General features: G+C 46.7%; 1 protein-coding gene across 1 annotated transcript in view; it reads left to right on the top strand.

Annotated features, from left to right (window-relative positions):
- Positions 1–20485, top strand: part of rapgef6 (Rap guanine nucleotide exchange factor (GEF) 6) — a 236609-nt gene extending 216124 nt beyond the window's left edge. Inside the window, 9 exon segments of the mRNA XM_080748853.1 lie at positions 524–697; positions 1874–2020; positions 2612–2728; positions 13378–13642; positions 16234–16717; positions 16719–16770; positions 17846–18280; positions 18283–18306; positions 20336–20485. Of these exon segments, the coding sequence (XP_080604979.1) occupies positions 524–697; positions 1874–2020; positions 2612–2728; positions 13378–13642; positions 16234–16717; positions 16719–16770; positions 17846–18280; positions 18283–18306; positions 20336–20358 (1721 nt within the window). The 3' untranslated portion in view covers positions 20359–20485.
- Positions 20486–21086: the final 601 nt, after the last annotated feature.

The following is a 21086-nucleotide window of genomic DNA, read 5'->3' as shown; positions in this document are numbered from 1 at the left end:
ACAGTTTAACCTTATTTTATTCTTTGGCTATTTGAAAATAGCCGTTCTGCGAGCTGTATGGGTTGTGAGCTTGTAGATCTGCTATTGTAGATCTGCTAACTGCTAGATCTGCTATGAGCGGTGCGTTTGGTGGCCACTTGTTAAAGTTATAGTGCTCAGTGTGAATGGCCCTTTAGGCTGCTTAAAAGCGCCACTTGAAGGTAGGTCACCCAGCGGTATTGCAGGCCATGTTGCAAGCATGAAGACATAGAGACATGGGGACATACCAAGTGTGTTGGGACAAAAATCTGAGGCACAAAAAAAGGCACAAAAAAAGTTGAAAAGTCATATAAAACACACAACACAAATCTTCTCTCATGGGGTCCCCTGGCATGCAATGCTTTCAGAAGGCCATCCTTGGCCAAATGAATATCAATGTAGGAGTCCTTGACATGAACGTTTTGAGCACCACTGCTTCAGAATGACTAGGAGCGCTGCCTTGACGTTGACTAATTGTCTCTCCTTGTGTCCTGGCTGTGGGCAGTGTCCAAGAACCTGAGCGAGAGGCGATCCACCAAGTCGGACATGTCCCCCGTGTCCCTGCGCTCGGCTCTGCCCTCGGGGAAGACGCAGAACCGGGTGTCCCAGGTCCTACAGGTGCAAGTCCCACTGTATCCACTGCGCAAGAAGAGCACTGCTAAGGACATCGCCTCCACCAGTGAGCACAGACTTAAATCTTGTACTTCTAAATCTATTCCGGCCTATTTTCTGTTCTTTCTTTCTTTTATGTTGCTGGCAACTGCTGGCTGTCCACTGCACCATAGTTCAACTTGGCTTAGTGTTAAATCTCTCAACCATGAGCTTGTATTGGTTTGTGTGAAAGGATATTTTCCTAAACCAGCTCTGCAAAGCCTTAAAGACCTTTCTAATATCCGGACATTCTTCTCTTCCTGTTTGTCCTGAGGTCTTTGCACGCTGTGGAGGGCGAGGAATAAACAAATTGAAAAGGCATCAGAGAATATTTCACATCAAACTATTCCCATAGTTGATGCCTCATTGGTACAGGTTGACACTTTCATTCACAGTGAAAATCATTAAGTCATTCTCTATGACCTCATGCACACCGGCTCCGAATTAGCCGTGCGACGAGTGGCTGCCGCCGTGCGTTTTTTTCTCGATCGAACCCAGTTCGATTCGTGCGTCTTGTCGCATGCGGTAAAAAACTCATCACTCCTTTTATGACTCCTTTTTGGATCCGCAGCGCCGACTCCGCACAGCCTTGCACACCAAATCCAATGCGTTTTATTCATGCCGCAAACGAAAAAAACGCAACTGTCCTGTGTGCAAAGGGCTTAAGTCACGTGGTCTCTCTGAAAACAGTTTGAAACGGCATGTATGACTATGGTCTTCCTGACTGGGTGAAATGCATGTTATGAGCTCGGCTATTTTCTGTCACCACACACACACACACACACACACACACACACACACACACACACACACACACACACACACACACACACACACACACACATACACACACACACGCACACACACACACACACACACACACACACACACACACACACACACACTCACACACTCACTCACTCACTCACTCACTCACTCACTCACTCACTCACTCTGTTTGTATTAGCGGGGGGGAGAAGTCAGTCTGAACAGTCAACATTAGCCTAGGATCGCTCCGGTGCTTCTAGTGGATCACATAGCCGCCATTAGCCGGTCAAATTGTCCAGGGCACGGGAGGAGAAAGTTAGATACCTGAATTCTAATCTCTGGCAGCTTGTTTGTTTTCGACTTGTACATTTTTAGCGGAACTGATAACCATTAGTAACCTTGCTGTGACCTTGCGTCCTGGGCCTTCCCTCCTCAGACCACAGCTCTCCCCAGGTGGTGAAGAAGCCTCCGGTCAGCTCGGCAGATGAGTGGACCTCCAAGAGAACGTGCGAGGACACCGTGTCCACCGTGTCCTCCCTTCACTCCAGCCCCACTGTGTCCCCACAGGGCTCTCCACGCAAAGGTCTGACATTTTACCTTGGTCGATTGATCCTCAAACGAATAATTGTGACTAATGATTCAGTTGTTGTTTTTGGCATTTGACACATTGGAACGTCAATGGGAATTACAGTACAGTTCTGTTTGGCTTTTAGGCTTCGTTAACAAACGCACAGGGCAGAAATGGCTTGAGTATAAAAATAAATGACTGGCAAAGACCGATGCCAATAATCAAAATAAATAATGTTTCAGTCAAATTATACTTTCAAAATGAAGTGGAAATAGCCACAAGCTTTGGAAAATGGTTGAAAATGTTCAACATTGCAGTTAGACCTAGTCTGATCCACAGAACATGCTTGCATAACCCTTTTCACAGAGAATTGAGGAATACTTTCCTGAAACTTAGTCTGATTACATTACACCATGGATGTATCTTTTATAAATCAAAATAGACCCGAATAACGGCTGCAAAAAGTGGGTCTGGGGTTCCAACTGACTGTTAAACTCTTAATTCATTGTTGAGCTTAATCTCAAATAACCACGCATGTTTACTCATATTCATTCTCTTCCATCTCGTTGTCCCTGCCGTCCCGTCCCTCATCCCTCCTTCCTCCAGTAGGGGGCGTGCACAAGTCGCAGCAGAACTCCAGCCAGATGAACCTGTCGGGCTCGTCGTCGTCGCTGACCAGCGACGCCAGCACCAAGGCGGCCAGCCTGCGCAGCTACGGCATAGGTGGGGCTCTCCTCCACAGGAGGATCCTACTGCTGACCAGACAGCACAGCCGAGAGGATAGAGGGAAGGAGAGAATAGATGAGGAGGAGGAGGAAGAGGGAGATGAGAGCAGAGGGGTTGAGACAGAGGCAGGCTTGTGTTCTTCAGAGCAGGGAGATCCGCAGAGCCACCTCCGTCCCCAGGGAGATCCAGATCAAGTGCAGCTAGGGGCGAGACCAGGAAGCCTGGCCCAGAGAGGGACGGGCCGGCCGGGGAGGATCATGACCCCCGTGGCCCGCGGCCGCTCCCTCTGCCAAGGACCAGGCATGCTGGGGCCCGCCAGGCTTGCCTGCCCTCCTCCCCAGCTACAGTTGACCAGGAGCCCAGGAGGCGGGGAAGACCCGGGCAGCCCCCTTAGACCTCCACAGCGGCCCTCCCTCCGCAAGAGGTTGGGGTCACCTTTCAGGATGCTGAGGGAGCGGAGTCGGTCGAGGGAGAGGCTGGTGGCGGTGGAGCCCCCCCTGGAGGCTGGGGATGGACAGGACGAGGAGTTGAGGCCCTGTTCACCCAAGAGACCCAGGCGGTCGCTCAGCCCCAACCCCTTCCTCTGGCTCTGCAGATCCAAATACACAGAAGACATATGATCCATTTTGATTTGTGGGATCGGTCAAGGAAAGCATTACTGATTAGATTGGACAGGGTGGGGAGGGGGGCGTCAAATAACAAAAGAGCAGATGGTATTTCACAGAATTAGCGAGAGATAAAAGAACAATGTTTTATTGAGGGACAATGAAACAACATCCCAGCCAGGGAAGAACGTGTTAAAAAGACACTTTGACATTTGCAAGGTGGAGACCACTGATCTGTAATACTCTGCATGACTAATGTAATAAAGTAATAACATAATGTGTCATTGCGACTCCCAAGCTAACTGAGCCCCAGGCCGGTTACACCCGAGCTTGTAGAGCTTGCTGTGATCTGCTGAGACGGCCCTAATTGCAGAGACAGAATTGCCATTGTCTCAGCAATTTTGGGGAGCACTCGCTTTGGTTCACTTAACCACTTAAACCCCATATGGTTGACCAGAGTCCCTCAGGGCTCTATACTAGTATATTTTCTGTTTTCTGTTATTGTGGGGAACGCTTTTGCAGAAAATAGCCGAGCGACAACGCGCAGTGAGCTTGTTGATCTGCTATTTTCTGCAAAAGCTTTCCTCACAATTCAGACGCTGGGGTTTAAGTGGTTAAACGTCCTGCGTACATGCAATTTGTTAAATCATTTGAAAACCAGACAGCCACACTGACCGCAAGGCCTTGAGGCGAGCTGTGCATGTTGAGCAGGACGCTGAGTGAACGAAAATGAGCGCTCCACAAAATTAGCAATTATGTGTTAGGGGGCGTCTTAGCCAATCACAGCGATGGGGCGGGGTTTTGTGTTCAGTTGCTTGGAAATCGTTAGGACGCATCCACTGAGGTTGAAGCCACTTGGCGGCCATATTGGTTTGCCCTGAACAGAGTGAGGCTAGATGCACAGTTTACGTTTGCGAGACCTTCTTTATGAAAAAGGATTTTGTAAAACATTACAAAACAACGTTAGAAGACATTGTTATGTATCATAAGTGTGAGGTACTGTATGATACATATTTAGCACTATGGCTATATTTAGGATGGTAATCTGTCAATAACATTGGGTCATATAAAAGATTCAGCTAATCTATCCAGGTTAGGCTTATGCAGTCTACCTGATTATCTGAGTCTAATAATTTACAAACAAATATGTAACATTTTGATGACAGGGCTTGATTTTAGTCTCTTACAGTTAAAGTGTCGAGAGCTTGTTTTATTTTTATTCTTGATTTTTTTTTTATGTATAATAAGTGTTATTGATCAGGGAGTAATTCCAAAATGGACTCAGTGGCTTCACAAATAGTTTCATGGTCATCAACACAGAGTTTATTATAGATGAGTGGTGCAGACCAGGGGCCAGGGAGAGTTTCTAAAGAGTAAGAGACCAGGTGTTTGAAAAAACACTAGTCCAGAGGGTTCCCAGCTAGGGTTCAAGGGGTCAGGTTGCAGAGTACATACACAAAGATATTGCCTGACAGCTTTACTTTGGTCTTCCACTTCCATCTGTTCTTGCTTTCTATATTTTAGTTTTCTTTGAAAATGTGTCTCCATCCACAGTCGAATGTAGCTTAAAAGAGTAACTGCACAAGAACCTTGTTTACAGATATAAAGCAGTAGTAATAATTTGTAGAGGATGAAGACAAAATGCACCTGAAATACTTGAAATTGTCCTGCACGGTGAACTGTGAAATCTGCATTCTTATGCCCTTAAGGTGAAAAAAAGAAATGGTTGATTCCTGTTTTGAATGGTGTTATTGTACACAGATGACAGACCTACCTCGTTTTTGTACTTGGGAGTATTGTTTAAAATGTTATTGAAAAGTTCAATAGTTGTTTGTTTTATAATAAGTTCAGTCCGTTCACACGTAATGTATACGCGTGTCTCCTAAACAGACGTAGTCTACTATAAAGGCCAGAGTTACATTAGTTGTGCGACAAATGTCAGGATGGCTCAAAGCACACTCTTATCTTCATAAGTTCTTAATTCACCTACATGGTCTACTGACGGCGTGTACTGTTATAGAGCATTAACAAAACGAAAGGGTTCACAGTTCTGTTAAAGGTGAACTAATCCCTAGGCAAATTGAGGGTTTGCTGCCATCTACAGGTAAAAAATCATCTAAAGGGGTTGGCTGATGTTTGTCCACTGTGATGTAAGCACCATTATAGCTGCTTGCTACTAAAATAAAATGTATACGTGTGTTATATTTAGGTGTGCGAATGTAATCATGACAAATGTCTAGTGACAACAGACAATAGTATTGTCAATACTTTCTCATTGCACACCTACATGTAAAACAGATTTTCTAATTTATACATTAGCTACAGCTGTGTCGCAGCTGCTTACCTTCAGATTATTAACCTTTGGATGGCAGCAAAGTCACAAAATGGTCACTAAAGTGGCCTAGAGTTTAGTTCCCCTCTAAGAATCCCTGCCAAGTTTGTGTGCTAGTTTTTATTGTCTTTCCAATAAATTGGAACTGGTTCATACTGTGCTGAAAATCTTGTCTTCTCGCAAAGGTTAAAGCCTCAATCTGTGATTTGGCCTTGTGGTTAGAGTGTCCTCCCTGAGACTGGGAGGTCGGGGTTCGATCCCTGGCTAGGTCATACAAAAGACCCAGTGCCTCCCTGCTTTGCACTCAGCATCAAGGGTCAGATTGGGGGTAAATCCCTGTGACATACTTGTACATCAAGCTGCCTCACACTACAGAAATAGGAGATAGGCTCCTGCCCTATGGGCCTCATGGCTCAGCAAGGCTTACTTACTAAATCATCATTTTACATATTGTGTAAGGAATCGCCTAACCCCAACCCTTTCATAATGTTTCACACATCGCACTTAGGACTTGGTCATACAAACATTTTCAGTTGTGAGATTTTATTTTGTTTAAATCCACATGTACAAATTGATGCTAACGCTACTACTCTATTGAAATCTATGTTTCACTGTACAGTCCATCAATGATGTTTCTGGTAAAAATGTTACAGTAGGTGAAATAATGGCCCATGCAGTTAGTTGCTCAGTACTGATTCACTTCACATAAACTCATTCACTGCCATGGACATATATTGACAGATTATTTTTTCTGGCCACTGGGGGGCACTGTTGACTAAGCAATGCACTAGGCTTTGACTCTGTGTTCCTCTGAGGGCTGTGGATCACATGACTGTGTGTGTGCGCGCGCATGCGTGTTTGTTTGTGTGTGAGCTCTCATTCACTCTGTTGTAAACAAACTCTGAAGCAGCCTTCATTCAAAACGATCTAGCTTTGCATGGGATTATCGAAACCGGACATATTTTTTCTTGATTTCATGGCATCCATGAGCATTTGAGACCATCGATATATAACTTACTTGAGATGGATATGCTGTTTTTACTTTAAAAAATGTCATAGGTCAAGGTCAAACTCTGGCATTGAGGGCTTTTTAGTTAAATAAACCTGGCAGTGAGTGAGCTTAGTTAAAAAGTTAAACAGCATTCGGGAACTTGATGCAAATACACCATGACACTAGTGACAATACTCCAATCGGTTGTCTGCAGTGTTTTTACTTCACATTTTGGTGTCACCAGAACCATCGTCCCTGTTTCCTCAATTACCCCAACAATCCACCTGGAAAGCCTCTGTTCAGATAAGCCATGAGCTTTCCTATGGTCCCATAGCATACAAACAAGCTGTCAGAGTGGTGAAAGACAGCAGTGACTTGTATATAATGCAACTGCTGGCTGTGCCCTCGCAGGGCAGAGCCGTTATGCTTAATTGGCTTCCTCATCCTGCAGGCATGAGGGGTCATAAGCTGCCTGCTAAATGAGGTAGGCCAGTGTCAGCCCCTCTTTGAGAAGAATGATGGATTGGGCCAAAGTGCCACCCCTGTGCCATCCAAGTTGTGACGCTCCCTCACACGCTTTGCTAATTCCATCACCAGAACTAAAGTAACCTTTGTTTGAAGACCACTTCATCTCTGATTGCTCAGAGGCTCAAAGGGCTTACAGCACCGGAGGCCAATGGGGGAACCTTGACGGCAAGTTCCAACACTCAGCTCCTTAAAGAAACCAGGTCACCAGAGTGCAAGTGCCCACAGTCTGGTTATCCACTCTACTATGCATTTCTTAAATTGTAGCAAAGGATCTCAAAGTACCTATCCACGAACCCTACACCACTCAAAAAAATGCCCTGGTGAAGGGTGCTCTTGAGAGCTATCTATTAGTGAATTGCTCCATTGCGTAGGGCAGAAAACCGCGCCGGTCATGTGGTTCATGTAACTCGAAATTGTGACAAAATGCCCGTAGACGCCAATGCATTCCGGTTTAGTGCTTCGCACTATTTGCCAATAGAAGTCTATGTAGAAGACCTGAACGGAGGTGGCGTAACTCTTGGTGTACTGTCCTCCTAAAGGTGTCCCTTAACTATTAGTAGACAGCAGCCAAACTCCCTTGAAATAATACACAGAGAGTCAGGATGTAGCGTTCTAGCTCCGGTTTTATGACTTGATTTGTGCATGTACAAAGGAGTAAACTGAAATACAGAAAATAAAACACAAACACAAACTTCTGTCAGCAAACAAGACAAAAAGTAATCTTACATTACACATGCTTCAAAATGATGCAATCCAAAATCCTAAAAACACTTACTTACAGGCAATGCTTGCGAAGGTGTACACAGAATGCAACATGTGCTAAACAAACACTGGAGTACTGTACTCTCCTCAAACTGCTGCTGAACTGACAGAAACTGGCCTGTGCCTTGATTACTCACTCACAACATCAGGTGCCACTCTAGAGATCAAACATGCTCTAAACAGGTGTGTACAAATTACCCATCCCCCAGTCCCACTGCTACTGCAATAACACACTGGAACCCAAAGATGGTGCTAAACACAAAAAATAACTGCCTTGAGGGCAGAACATTGTATCTGAGATACCACTATCAAAAATATTCACACATTAATAACTTAAATTGAGTCATCTTTAGGCAAAAGAAGAATTACTTCTGTGACGGGTCTTACAGAAGGAATGTCTTTGAACTCCTTTGAGTCTTTAAGTCGACCTTGCGGACCTTACCATACTGGCTTGGAAAGGTTTAGGTTTCCAGTGGTATGGGCCACTGGCTTCCTAGAGCTTGGCTGTCCTTTAACAGCACAACATCACCTTTCTGCAGGTTGCGGCAATCCTCAACCCACTTGCGGCCTTGATGTTTTACCAGCTTGTGGTGATGGCGTACTAGTAGAGTAGAGATGTAGCTGTGTTTGGGTAGAACTGGGGTGTTCTTCTCAGCGTGTTTCACTCTGCCGCCAATTCTCATGAGGTGTTCCTGGCGCACAGGATTTAGCTTGAAGAGTGGACTGCTCTTTGGCAAGGCTTTGCCATCCAGTTTGGGACTGATGAGTTCAAAGGACTCAGGTTCCTCTTGCATGTCCTTGTATGGTCCATGAAGGAAAGCTTGTGCAGTCGACCATGGTTTTCCAAGGTGGGACGCTGAACCCGCCCTGGGCGCATGATCAGCCGGCTTGTGCTCTGTTGCTCTCTCCAGGTTGGATTTGTGAGTGCTGATTAAACTACTCGGTTGTTCCCCGCCATGGCACACTTTCTCTTCCAGTTCCAGGTTCATGAAACTGTTGCAGGGTGTCAAGCAGGAAGGACGTCCATCTTCTAACACGTGAGTCTTGAAGGTGCTCGTGTTAGGCTTGTGGGCATTTCCAAGACATACTTCCCCAACCACTACCCAGCCCAAGTCCAATCTCTGTGCGAAAGGGACATTGTCTGTTCCGTTAATGTGCTGTCTCACTTTGTGAACTCTGACAATATCTCTTCCTAGTAAAAGAAGGATTTGGGCGTTTGGATCGAGCTCTGGAATGTGACCTGCCACAGATTTCAGGTGAGGATGGAGGAGAGCTGCCTTCGGAGTGGGAATTTCTGACCTGTTGGAGGGGATCTGACTGCATTCAATCAGTGGCGGTAATGCAAGGGCGTCTCCTCCGTTCACTGGCTCTATGTTGAAGCCTTCAGCCTTTCTACCAGACATTTTGATGACTCCAGCACATGTTCTTAATGAATAAGGAAAAGAGTGGCTCTTGACATCAAATAGCTCAAAGAATTCTGGCTTTGCGAGTGAGCGATTGCTCTGATCATCTAGTACGGTGTACATTGTGATCGCCTTGTCACGCACCAGACATATTTTAGAACAGGACATTGCTGGCTTCCCGTTACCACAAATCTCGGTGCAGTGTGAGGTGACATTAATTGAAGATGTAGGATCTTCTTCCTCCTCGCTGTGCTCTGGCGTCGTAGTTGGAACTGGTGGTACCTCAGGTGCAGGTCCTGGATGCATAGCAGTGATGTGGCGTTCACTTTCACACTCACTGCATTTTATAGAGGCTGTACAGTCCTTTACTAAATGGGAGATTGATGCACAACACTTGTAGCATATCCCATGTTCACAGAGAAAAGCCTTCCTTTCCTCCAGTGGTTTTGCTCTGAATTCGCGACACTTCCTTAAGGGATGTGGTGCGATGAATAGGACAATTCTTTCCTGGATCCTCAACTTGCTTTGGAGAGCTATTTGTGTCAGATTCAGTGTCAGGGGAGATGTCTGTCTTGTGGACTGACATTGGGATTCTTTCTGGCCGATAGACCGGTTTGTCTTTGGTGAGAGGATTGTTTTTTGTTGGGGAGAGTGAAGCTTGGGTCGTTCCTGACTTGTGCTTCATAGCAGATGAAGTTTGTGAAGAAGTAGAATGGAGGAAAGAGTCCCTTATGTTCTTCCTTGAACTTGGAACCTTGATACAACCACTTCTCCTGTAAGGCATGAGGGAGTTTCTCTAGTATTGGGCTGAATCTCCATGAGGAGGTCTCCAAGCTTTCTGAGTTTGATATGATCCCTGCTGGAGATCCTGGGAAACATGTCTAGTTTCTTGAAGAGAGCATTTTCGATTACCTCTGGTGAGGCATAACACTCGCTCAGTCTGTCCCATGCTTTCCTCAGTGCCGCCCCAGGATTATTGACATGTGCCTGACGAAGCCTCCTGACATGGTTGGATGATTCCTTGCCCAGCCACCTGGTCAAGAGGTCCAATTCTTCACTGGGTGAAAGGTCGAGACCTCTGATGGCGTTAAGGAAGGAAGACTGCCATGCCCTGAAACTGTCAGGTTGGTCGTCAAACTGGTTAAGCCCTGTAGTCACCAGCTCCCGGCGTGCTAAATACTTAACAAAGTCAAGGCCAGATGGTGTGGTGTAGTGAAGAGGAGTATAGGACTTAAATGGGTTGGATTGTGTGGGCTAGTGAGGAGAATAGGACTGAGCTGAAGGGTTCAAAAACATACCTTGTGGAATAGCATGTGGCTTACTGTCTTCCTGATAGGTATTATTGCCATGAGGAAGTGTTTTGGAGGGCGTGTGGTCGGCAACTGGAGTCTTACTGGCGTGAGGAAGTGTTTTGGAGGGCGTGTGGTCGGCAACCGGGGTCTTAATGGCGTGAGGAATTGTCTTGGAGGGCGTGTGATCAGCAACAGGGGTCTTAGTAGTGTGAGGAATTGACTTGGAGGGCCCGGGATCAGCAGCCGGGGTATGCTGATCAGGCATTTTGACAGGACTAGCTTCAGAACCCACGTATTGGGTTCCCCATGTAACTAGGCTGTTATCAAGTTGGTCGGGAACATCAGGAGATGGGATAAACTACTTCTTTAGCTCATACTGCTGTTTTACATATGCACTAGTGCAATCTTCAATCTCTTCCTTTGAAGACTTCTTACTGTGTTTGCTGTGTTTGCTGTGCTGTGATTTGTCCTCCCCTTCAGCTGCACCTCTGCCTGTGCGCTGGCGGCAGCAGCTTCTCTCTCGACTGCTAATGTTTCCAATTCAACCTCCACTCTTGCCTTCTCCAAAACATTGTATGCAGCCTCCATTTTCTGTCTCGCCTCTCTCTCAGCCTGCTCCGACGTAAGCCTTGCTTCTCTCTCAGCCTGCTCCAATTTAAGTTTAGCCTCCCTCTGTGCATATAATGCACGTACGCGTGCTGCCTCTGCCATGGCTCGGGCCTTTGCTGCACCACTGCTTGAAGATGTAGATGTGCTCCTTGAGCTGGACATTGTGTAGCTTACACACTGTGTTTGATGTTGTATGTTGCAGTGGTTGATGTTGCACCAACTGGTCAAGTGCCTTTTACTGTACTGTCCTCCTAAAGGTGTCCCTTAACTATTAGTAGACAGCAGCCAAACTCCCTTGAAATAATACACGGAGAGTCAGGATGTAGCGTTCTAGCTCCGGTTTTATGACTTGATTTGTGCATGTACAAAGGAGTAAACTGAAATACAGAAAATAAAACACAAACACAAACTTCTGTCAGCAAACAAGACAAAAAGTAATTTTACATTACACATGCTTCAAAATGATGCAATCCAAAATCCTAAAAACATTGCCTTACAGGCAATGCTTGCGAAGGTGTACACAGAATGCAACATGTGCTAAACAAACACTGGAGTACTGTTCTCTCCTCAAACTGCTGCTGAACTGACAGAAACTGGCCTGTGCCTTGATTACTCATCAGGTGCCACTCTAGAGATCAAACATGCTCTAAACAGGTGTGTACAAATTACCCATCCCCCAGTCCCACTGCTACTGCAATAACACACTGGAACCCAAAGATGGTGCTAAACACAAAAAATAACTGCCTGGAGGGCAGAACACTTGGTTTTGGTTCTCTTGAGTTGAGAGAATATTTTTGGAGCTGTGTGGAACACAAGCTCCCCTATACGTGGCCGTGTGTGTAGGTATGTGGGTATGTGGGTGGGTGGGTCTGTGGGTCTGTATGTAGCCTGTATGTAGTAACCCTGGGTGACCAGAGAGGTGCTGTTGAGTCTAGCCTGCCCTGAGCATCAACTGCAATACACACACACACACACACACACACACACACACACACACACACACACACAGCTCCACTTCGAACAGAGGTTCGATTTTTCAATAAAATCCGACCATCAATGGTGCACAAAGGTGCACATTAATGTCATAGAACCAGGAAAACAAAATTGTCCAGTTTCGATAATACCATGTGAAGTTGGATCATGTTGAGTGCAGCCTGCTCCAGACATTTCTTTTTTTACAAAATTAGTCAATGAGAGCCAACTCTGTGTGTGTGTGTGTGTGTGTGTGTGTGTGTGTGTGTGTGTGTGTGTGTGTGTGTGTGTGTGTGTGTGTGTGTGTGTGTGTGTGTGTGTGTGTGTGTGTGTGTGTGTGTGTGTGTGTGTGCGTGCGTGCGTGCGTGCGTGCGTGCGTGCGTGTCACACACACAGAGACAGTCTGTTTGCATAGCTTGGGGAACAGCACCCTCTAGTGGCCAACAGTGGACTGTCAAACTATGTCTTTGGCAGGCTGGCTTATGTAAAGGACTCTCGTCAATCTACACTGCATAGCTCTAAAGCATTATTAATATGGAGGTTTTCTGATCATTGCTCACTGAAATCTGATTAAGTGAGTGCACACTGTGCGTACTCACTGAGTGCAGTGGTTGCAATCTCTGACTGGACCACACTACAGACCAACGTTGCCGCCCCACGTTGGTCAGTTGTCCAATCAGAGGCTGAGTGAAGACACGTGTAAGCGTGCATGCCTGGTGTACCATGCTTGTCCTTGATGAGGCTTTGATTGATGCATGGGTTGTGACATCACACCCCATCTGTGTGCATGAAGCTGTGGCAAACCAGAGTGGATCTTTAAATACTCGACCTGTGTTTGCATGAGACGGATACAATCCAGTGTTTAGCACTGCCTGAAGAAAAAACTAAACAGAATTGTCATTTTTCTCAAAGGTTTCTCAAACATTCACTGCAGATTCAGTCACATCTCATAGAAGTTCACATATACCATGTATAAAATTCCATCAGCAATAGTAGACGTTTTTGACAGTTCCCTCTGTCACTTCTCATTCACAGCATGGTCTGTGTACTTTAGGCTGCTCGGCTGTCGGAACAGAAACAGAAAACCTTGAAATGACAACCTCTGTCTGTCTGCCTCTCTCCTCTCCCCTCCCCTCCCCTCCACACCCCCAGGCTATGCTCTCTTGCCAGCCGGTAAAGCAGACAACCTGTCTGACTCCAGTCACAGTGAGATCTCGTCTCGCTCTAGCATCTGCTCGGTGGACTCGGTGCCGGCCCCCGGGTCAGAGGAGAGGCCGTGCAACAGCATCAGCAGGACCTGCACAGCTGCGGCCGCAACATCTGCTTTCACCACCGCTACTACTAATACTACTGCTGCCGCCGCCGCCGTTGACAGCATGGCTGCCATGCACGCTGAGTGCAGACAGCCCAGCACAAGGTAATATGGCCATTACAACTGGCACTACATGCATGTGCAGGATGTTTGTCAGTTGTAGACAGCAGGACACACACACTATACATGTTTAAGTATACAGGTGCATCTGTTACAGCTGTTAACATGCACACTCCATAATTCCAACTTAAGGCAACACAGCAGAAGGTGGTCCGATACACATATACAGACAGGCAGCTGTCGACAGACACGCAAAGGTACACACGCACAGTGTGCATACCTTGAGTAAATATGACACCCAACATATTAGGACAAAAGAGTATAAGTATAATTTAAATTAAGTGCATTGCTACAGCTGGGTAGCAATGCACTTCATTTACAACTCAAAACACAAACGCACAAATTCTCAGTGGCCAACCAAGGAGGGCAAAGATCACATGAGCCGCATGCTCAAATTCCATCTGTGGTTATCCTGACCTTCTGAAAGTTCAACAAGCTGCAATATATCCATTAATCATCACCAAAGGAAGACAAGACAGATATACAGTCAGAAGCCAAATGTCACAGAGATTCAGCAACTTTAACCACTTAAAGCCTCCTATATTTAATAAACCTGAGTTGGCGCTGTACCCCCCCCCCACACACACACACCAAATCCCGCTGATCTACAAGCTGATTCATGAGCTTGTGAATCCGCTATTTTTTGCAAATGCCCCCCTACCCCCAGAATAGAAATGCTTAGTTTTAATTCAGCATGACTGCAAGGTGGTCTCACTGCCTGGCTGTTACGAGACCAAACAGCATCATCAGCAATCTGTACGCCTCTAACTCAAACTCAAACTCAAACACAAACACACACACACAAAAAGAAAACACGATTGTTCCCAATGGTCCATGGACAACATAAGGACCCAGCTACCAGACAAACTCCTACCCCCCCCCCCCCCCCCCCCCCCCCTCTCTCCCTGCTGGGTTCCAATTATGTCTTTTCCTCATTAAAGCCCCCAGAGCAGGAGTCGTAAACGCAGCAGGAGTTTATTAGCATCCCTCGTTGACTCTGCGCCATCTTCCTCTCTGCAGTAACAACACAGTCTGACTGTCTTATTTTTTTATTTTAGTTTACTTATTTATTTATTAACGCCGACAGCTTTTTAATCTGGCCAAGTAAACAACAGGCTTATTTATAGTGCAGTGTTTGTTTATTGTTCTTCCATGATCGGGCTGCTCTGTCCTCGTAAAGGAGAAACATAAACTATCGCCGGATGCAATAATCTGTCTGTTCCTCGGGTGTTATATCACCTTGGCAGCATTGTTATATGGCGTCCACCTGTTTATGAAATATGGTTAGTTTCATTGAGTGGCCGTTTTTCCCCCCAGTAAAACTGTGACAGTGAATCAATCTGTTTGGCTTTATGAAAAGCAGGCGAGGAGTAGGAAAAAGTTTTATTGCCGGACGTGGCGATAAATCACACGACAAAACTGATCGCTAACAAGTTCCCATGCTGAATTTCGGGACACTTGGGGACGTACAAAGCCCAAACAGCTGTGACTAAAGCCTTGTTTATACTCCAGCGTGGAAAATGACAGTTTATTCAATCTGATATTCAGATTGAATAATCTGTTTTTTTTCCTACGAGCGACACCGTGCTACAATGTATAACGTCATACAGAGAATAAACGAGGCTTTAAGCGTCTCAATCGACCTCAGTTTCACAGTGAATAAAGCTGTTGGGCTGCTGGCTGTTGGAGATCGGCAGGGGACTCGCACAGTCATTTATCTAAAGGGGAGAACAACCTGAAGGTTGGCTGGAGACAAGAGGCTTGGATTTGACACTGAACTTTGCTCTGTTTTCATTTGTCTTCCTGCATGTCGGTGCGCAGATGTGCCTTTACTATCACCTCTTTTACCTGTTTCACTTCTGTCATAGCCTCTCTCTCTATATATATACTGTATATATATATCCCCATAACTTCTCTTGACTCATACTTTAGTTAGCGATGGCTTCACAATAACCTTTGTCATGCAAAGTTTAACATTTAACACCCATACGTTGGTGACTTACTGTATGACTCTGGTTCATGTATTATATGACACCTGTTACTATGAAAAGCTCCACCAAGTTAATATGAAAAGCTCCACCGGCTGTCAGTCAGTCTGTCAGTCTCACATTGCCCTCTTCTAGCGCCACCATGAGGCCGATTCTTGCAAAACACATTTTTGGACACTGCTCCTACAGACTTTGCCCTAAAATCACGCAAAGCGGTGCAACATGGATCTGTCCCATTTTACCTTTTTCCCTCCTGATTGGCTACCATTGCCTTCTAAAGTTTGTGTTTGCGTCGCTTATCTCCCGATTAGGGAGTCTTACTGGTTCTCATCAGAATCGGTGCTTCATGACTTGTTCCTTTGTGAGCCTTCCTCTGTATCACTCTTCCTCATCACTGTGTATGTGTTATGTTTTTATATATATATATTTTTTTATCGTATCAGTAAACCTTCATTCCCTCTCTGCCTCTAGTTATCAGTAAACCTTCTCTCCCTGTCTGTCTGCCTCTAGTTATCACTAAACCTTCTCTCCCTGTCTGTCTGCCTCTAGTTATCACTAAACCTTCTCTCCCTGTCTGTCTGCCTCCAGTTCGTCGTCCTCCTCGGCGCGGGGCTGCGTGACGCGGGGCTCCACCTTCACCTCCTCCATCTCCACGGAGGAGCTGACCCCGGACCACACCTCCCTGGACTCTGTGGCGGACAGCGGGCGGGGCAGCTGGACCTCCTGCTCCTCCAACTCCCACGACTCCTTCCAGAGCCTCCCGGTCTCGTCCTGCCGCCCGTGGGACCACGGCGTGCACGCGCCGCACCCGCTCGCCGCCGCACACCTGGCGGGAGGCTTCAGGCACACGCAGCTGAGCGGCCCCATCCAGGAAGTGGACGCCGCCGCCGCACTGACGCGGACCACATCCTCGGCGTCGACCGAGCTGTCGCGGCAGAGCTGGGCGTCCAGCGGCTCGCTGTCGGACACGTATGAGGGGAGCTACGGCACGATAAAGCGCCGCAACGCCTCGGAGACCTCCGCCTCCTCGCCCCCCAACAGCACCGAGGACGGAGGAGGGCCGAGCACGGACGCCACCCGCCGCCTACAAAACGGTGACGTCGAGCACAGAGAAGGGCCTGATAGGTGAGGGACCGGGGTCCACGGTGTAGGGGGTCCCCAGCACCGTCTGCAAACAGCAGCGTGTTAGCAGGGTGTTTCCATTTCATCTCAGTGTTGAGTGTGTTCTTTCACTGTGGCATGATGTGTCTGTGTGCGCACACGGCTGTGGTAGAGTAAAGGTTGTTGCACAGCAGGGGTGTGACAGGAAAAAAACTATCAGTGGCGAGTATTCCACATCAAAACTATAATATATTTGATTCATACAGGTTGATGCCTTTATTTGTGGTGAAATATCAACCTTGTGGTGAGCACTGGTGACTAAAAACAAATTTTATTGGTGTGTACTAATTGCATTCTGTGCAGATGTACTGACAACGTAAACAACATTGCTAAACTATTTCGGGCAAGTGAATGGCATGAAAACATCGCCCCTTGTGTGTAAGGACCTTAAAGCAAAATCGAAATATACAATATATCATTTTTGGCAAGTGACATTGTGGTACTACAGAGTATACTTTAAATGAAACATGCTTAGAGCTGTGAAGCTGCTCTTTGCTGTGAGGTATAATCTGTCTTGAATTATCTCACTTGTTGCATTTACCTTTCAGGGGAACTGAAAGGTAAAGGTAAAACTACTGTATGTTTTAGAACATCCCAAATATTTATTTAGACAAGCGAACACCACACACACACACGCGAGCTTGCCTGCTAGTTTGTGGCAGTTTTGTGCGCTCAGGCTAAGGGTATACGTCAGTGTTTTTGTCTCGTTTCTGCTGCGGCCATCCATCCCTCGTTGCATTATTTATTTCAGCGTTATTATTATTTGGCACGTTCTCGTGCATACATACAAGCACATACATTGGTCACGTGTCATGTTTGTGAAACATCACATTGATTTATTTTCTCCCTTTTTATTTGTTTCTCACCCCCCACTCCCACCCGTCCACCCCGAAATCCCTATTTCAACACCCTTCTCTCACCCCTCCTCACCCCGCCTTGTCCCTCTCACTCCCTCACCATCCCCTCCTCCTTGGTTTTTTCCAAACACCTCTGTATGTCCCGTCGGTCCGCCCGTTCGTCCATCCGTCCGTCCATCCAGTGTACTGTGTCACGTCGCCCGCCAAGGATGAGCGTTACAGAGCCCCTCCCCCCACTCCTCCAGGCTATCAGGGGCTGGCTCTGGGGGACCTGGGCCTCACAGACGGAGTAGTGCTAGCAACAACAGCAGCAGCAGCAGCAGCGGCGGTGGGATCAGGAGGAGGGCAGGGAGGAGGAGGTGGAGGTGGAGGTGCCCCCAGGCCTCCCCACCTCCGCCCCCCAGACTACAGCGTGGCCATGCAGAGGAGCAAGCTGCTGCAGAGCCCCGCCGCCGCCGGAGGGCTGGCCGAGGCCCGGAGGCTGGCTGGGAACCACCAACAGCATCAACAGCACCAACACCATAACCACCATCACCATCATCACCACCATCACCACCACCCGCATGAGGCCGCGCAGCAGGGGCCCTCCTCGCGGCCGCCCAGCGTCTGCCTGCCGCCGCCGGCCTGGCCGATAGCGAGGACGGTATGTACTGTACTGTCTGTGCCGTGTTACTGTAGCGCACTGGTTCTCAACCTGCGGGTCGGGACCAACATACAGTAACGTGTAAGTGTATAGAGGGTAACTGCACATTTCTGAAGTGACAATTTAATGACTTTTTAACCCTTTAAGTGCCTATCCCGAACATGTTCGGGATATTCGGGATCAAAAACAATTTTTTATTTGCTATTTTACTTACCCCGAGCTGCTTGGAGCAACGTGGGTGGTCCCGGCTCGCCCAGCGCTCACCAACGAGAGACGCTAGATGCTCCGACGATTTATTCCATTGAAAATGGTTTAAAATAAAGTTTAGACCCCCCCCAATGTTCACCGAATGTTCATTGTAGGCGGCGCGACGTATTCCACGGTGCCTATCCCGAACATGTCCGGGATATTTAATAAAATGAATTATTTTATCGGAGGCCTCAACGAAGCCCCGGTCTAGTCGTCCATCCTTGGCCGGGACTTAGACTCGGCCATCCACGGGCCGTATTCGCGCTAACGGCCGCATCGCGCCGCCCACTCCAATAATAAATCACATCTTTAGACAGGATTTTCTCCGGATTGTGTCCCCAGACCCAAAGAGAAAGTTTTTTGCGGCTGAAATAGCTTTAGATCGGGCTTCTAAATGGGTTAGCATTTTGGCTACGTGTCAGCTAGCTTCCTCCTCTCGACACCCATAGCATTGACTGGAGTGAAAACACAAGCCAGTTGGGAGAGGGTCGACGAAAGCTATAAAGAAGGTCTATGGAGAAATTTCTGGCACTCTAGCACCCCTTGTGGCCGGATGGCACTGTATGAGTTAATACCTCTAAAATGACAAATTAAACATTTGCCAAATTGTCAAATATTAGAGGCAGACATTTTGAAAATAGACGATCTACATGCTCACAGCGCCTCGCAGTGCCTCAGCGCTTAGTGCTCGTAGGGTGGGGGGTCCCCAGTTAAAATATGATTATTTCGGGGGTCGCGGCCTGAAAAGGTTGAGAACCACTGCTGTAGCGCATGTCATTGTGTATAGCAATGTTTCCCGACTCCAGATTGTTTTTCTTTTCCTACAGTTAAAAAGAGAAAAAAGCCAGGTAAACGTCTAATTTCTCTTTTGGGACTTGAGCTAAAAAGTTTGGGAACCACTGGTGTATGCAGGCCAAAAGAAGGCTTGGATGTAGCGCGTGTCAGAAGAAACATGTTGTTGTCTGTGCTCTGACTAGGACTACAGTAACTGGAGGAGTTTGCAGTGACAACAATACATTGGCATAATAATGACTAATTGCGGGGGGGGGGGGGGGGAATGAAGATACGTTTATTTACACATGATACATGTCATCACAGATCATAGTAACCTGAGATTATCATTAAATGTTGTGTTTATTATGGTGAGGTTCAGCGGTCAACTGCCCTACTGTGAGTGTCCTTGGGCACTAAGACACCAACATATCAGGTTTTGTTGTCATGTGGTGTTTGTTAGTCCTCCAGAGTGCTCCTTACATTTTGCTGTCTGAAAATGCTTTGTGAAATACACCTGAGATTTACGACTCTTAACATTAAGACTGACAGGGACATCATTTTTATAAGATTGACTTAAAACAAGTAATGGTCTGTTAATCAGCCCGCTAGGAGCTACTGTACTTCTCACCTTAAGATGATTTGTGGTACTTTATTCTGCATAATCCAGGACATACTCGGATTACATCTACTCTGATTACTTTTACTCTTCCTACCCTCCGAAATAAGGTAAAATCAATAAAGAATTGGGGCACTGGGTGATTAAATATTGTTTCATCATGGGCACTTGGTGTGTTAATGTGTCTCCAGGATAGCAAAACATCAAACAGGGCCTCAAGAACACAATCACCCTCACTGCCTGATGACTGTTTTGTTTCGTTCCTCATCACTTTCCGCAATATAATAGAATAATACACTATGTGCAAGGTGGTTGTGCGCAACGATTTTCAGAACACTCGTTTTTGCTTCCTCCTAAAGATTGTTTATGTATACATTTTTTGTCTTTCAGATGAACAGGTGTCAGCGGTGTAGAGCTGGTGGTGTCACACTCGGACGTTGCACTCACGTGCACGCCGGACGATAACGCGGCGTGGGAGGGGCCCTGGACCCAGCTAACAGCCTGCTGCCATTGATCCTTCAGAGCACACTTATCCCAGGCCGCCTCCCACACCCCGCCCCCGCTGTGTGACATCATCACCACGGACCCATAATGCACCTGTGCACCGAATCATCACGTGACCATCTCTCACCTCACAGGACTACAATCATAAAAAAAAACCTAGGACGACAGAAAAGAAAGAAGGAGAAAAAAAAGGATTTTAGAAACTTTTTAAATAAACTCTCAAACGAGAACGGAACCGCGTGCGATGACATCGCGCGTCATGAATTAAGAGAGAGGAAGAGAATGCAGGACTCGTAAAAGAAGGAAACAGTTTGGAGGTCGTAAAATAACAATGATAAAACACGATCACGGCGGCTCGCGAGAAACATTCGACCTCCACGAAAAAAAAACTAAACAAAAAACAGATCACCTCGTACCTCCATTTTTGCCCTCCACGCTCTCTTTGTCTAGAGGCATTTTACATCCTTTTTACAGTGTGTTGTACAGTGCTAACATTTTTGTAAAGTTTGTTTTATTTTCATCGCAAATCTGAGCTTTAAGCTGTCTGGTTTAGCTCTCAGAAGACCCAGGACAGAGAGACTCAAAGGGACAGAAAGCTATAAGTCAATATTGGGAAATTTGGCTAAAGGGTTTTGTT

Source organism: Nannobrachium achirus, assembly GCF_963921795.1.
Source record: "Nannobrachium achirus genome assembly, chromosome: 19".
In the NCBI taxonomy this organism is placed as follows: domain Eukaryota; kingdom Metazoa; phylum Chordata; class Actinopteri; order Myctophiformes; family Myctophidae; genus Nannobrachium; species Nannobrachium achirus.
This window is presented reverse-complemented; position numbering and strand designations above follow the sequence as displayed.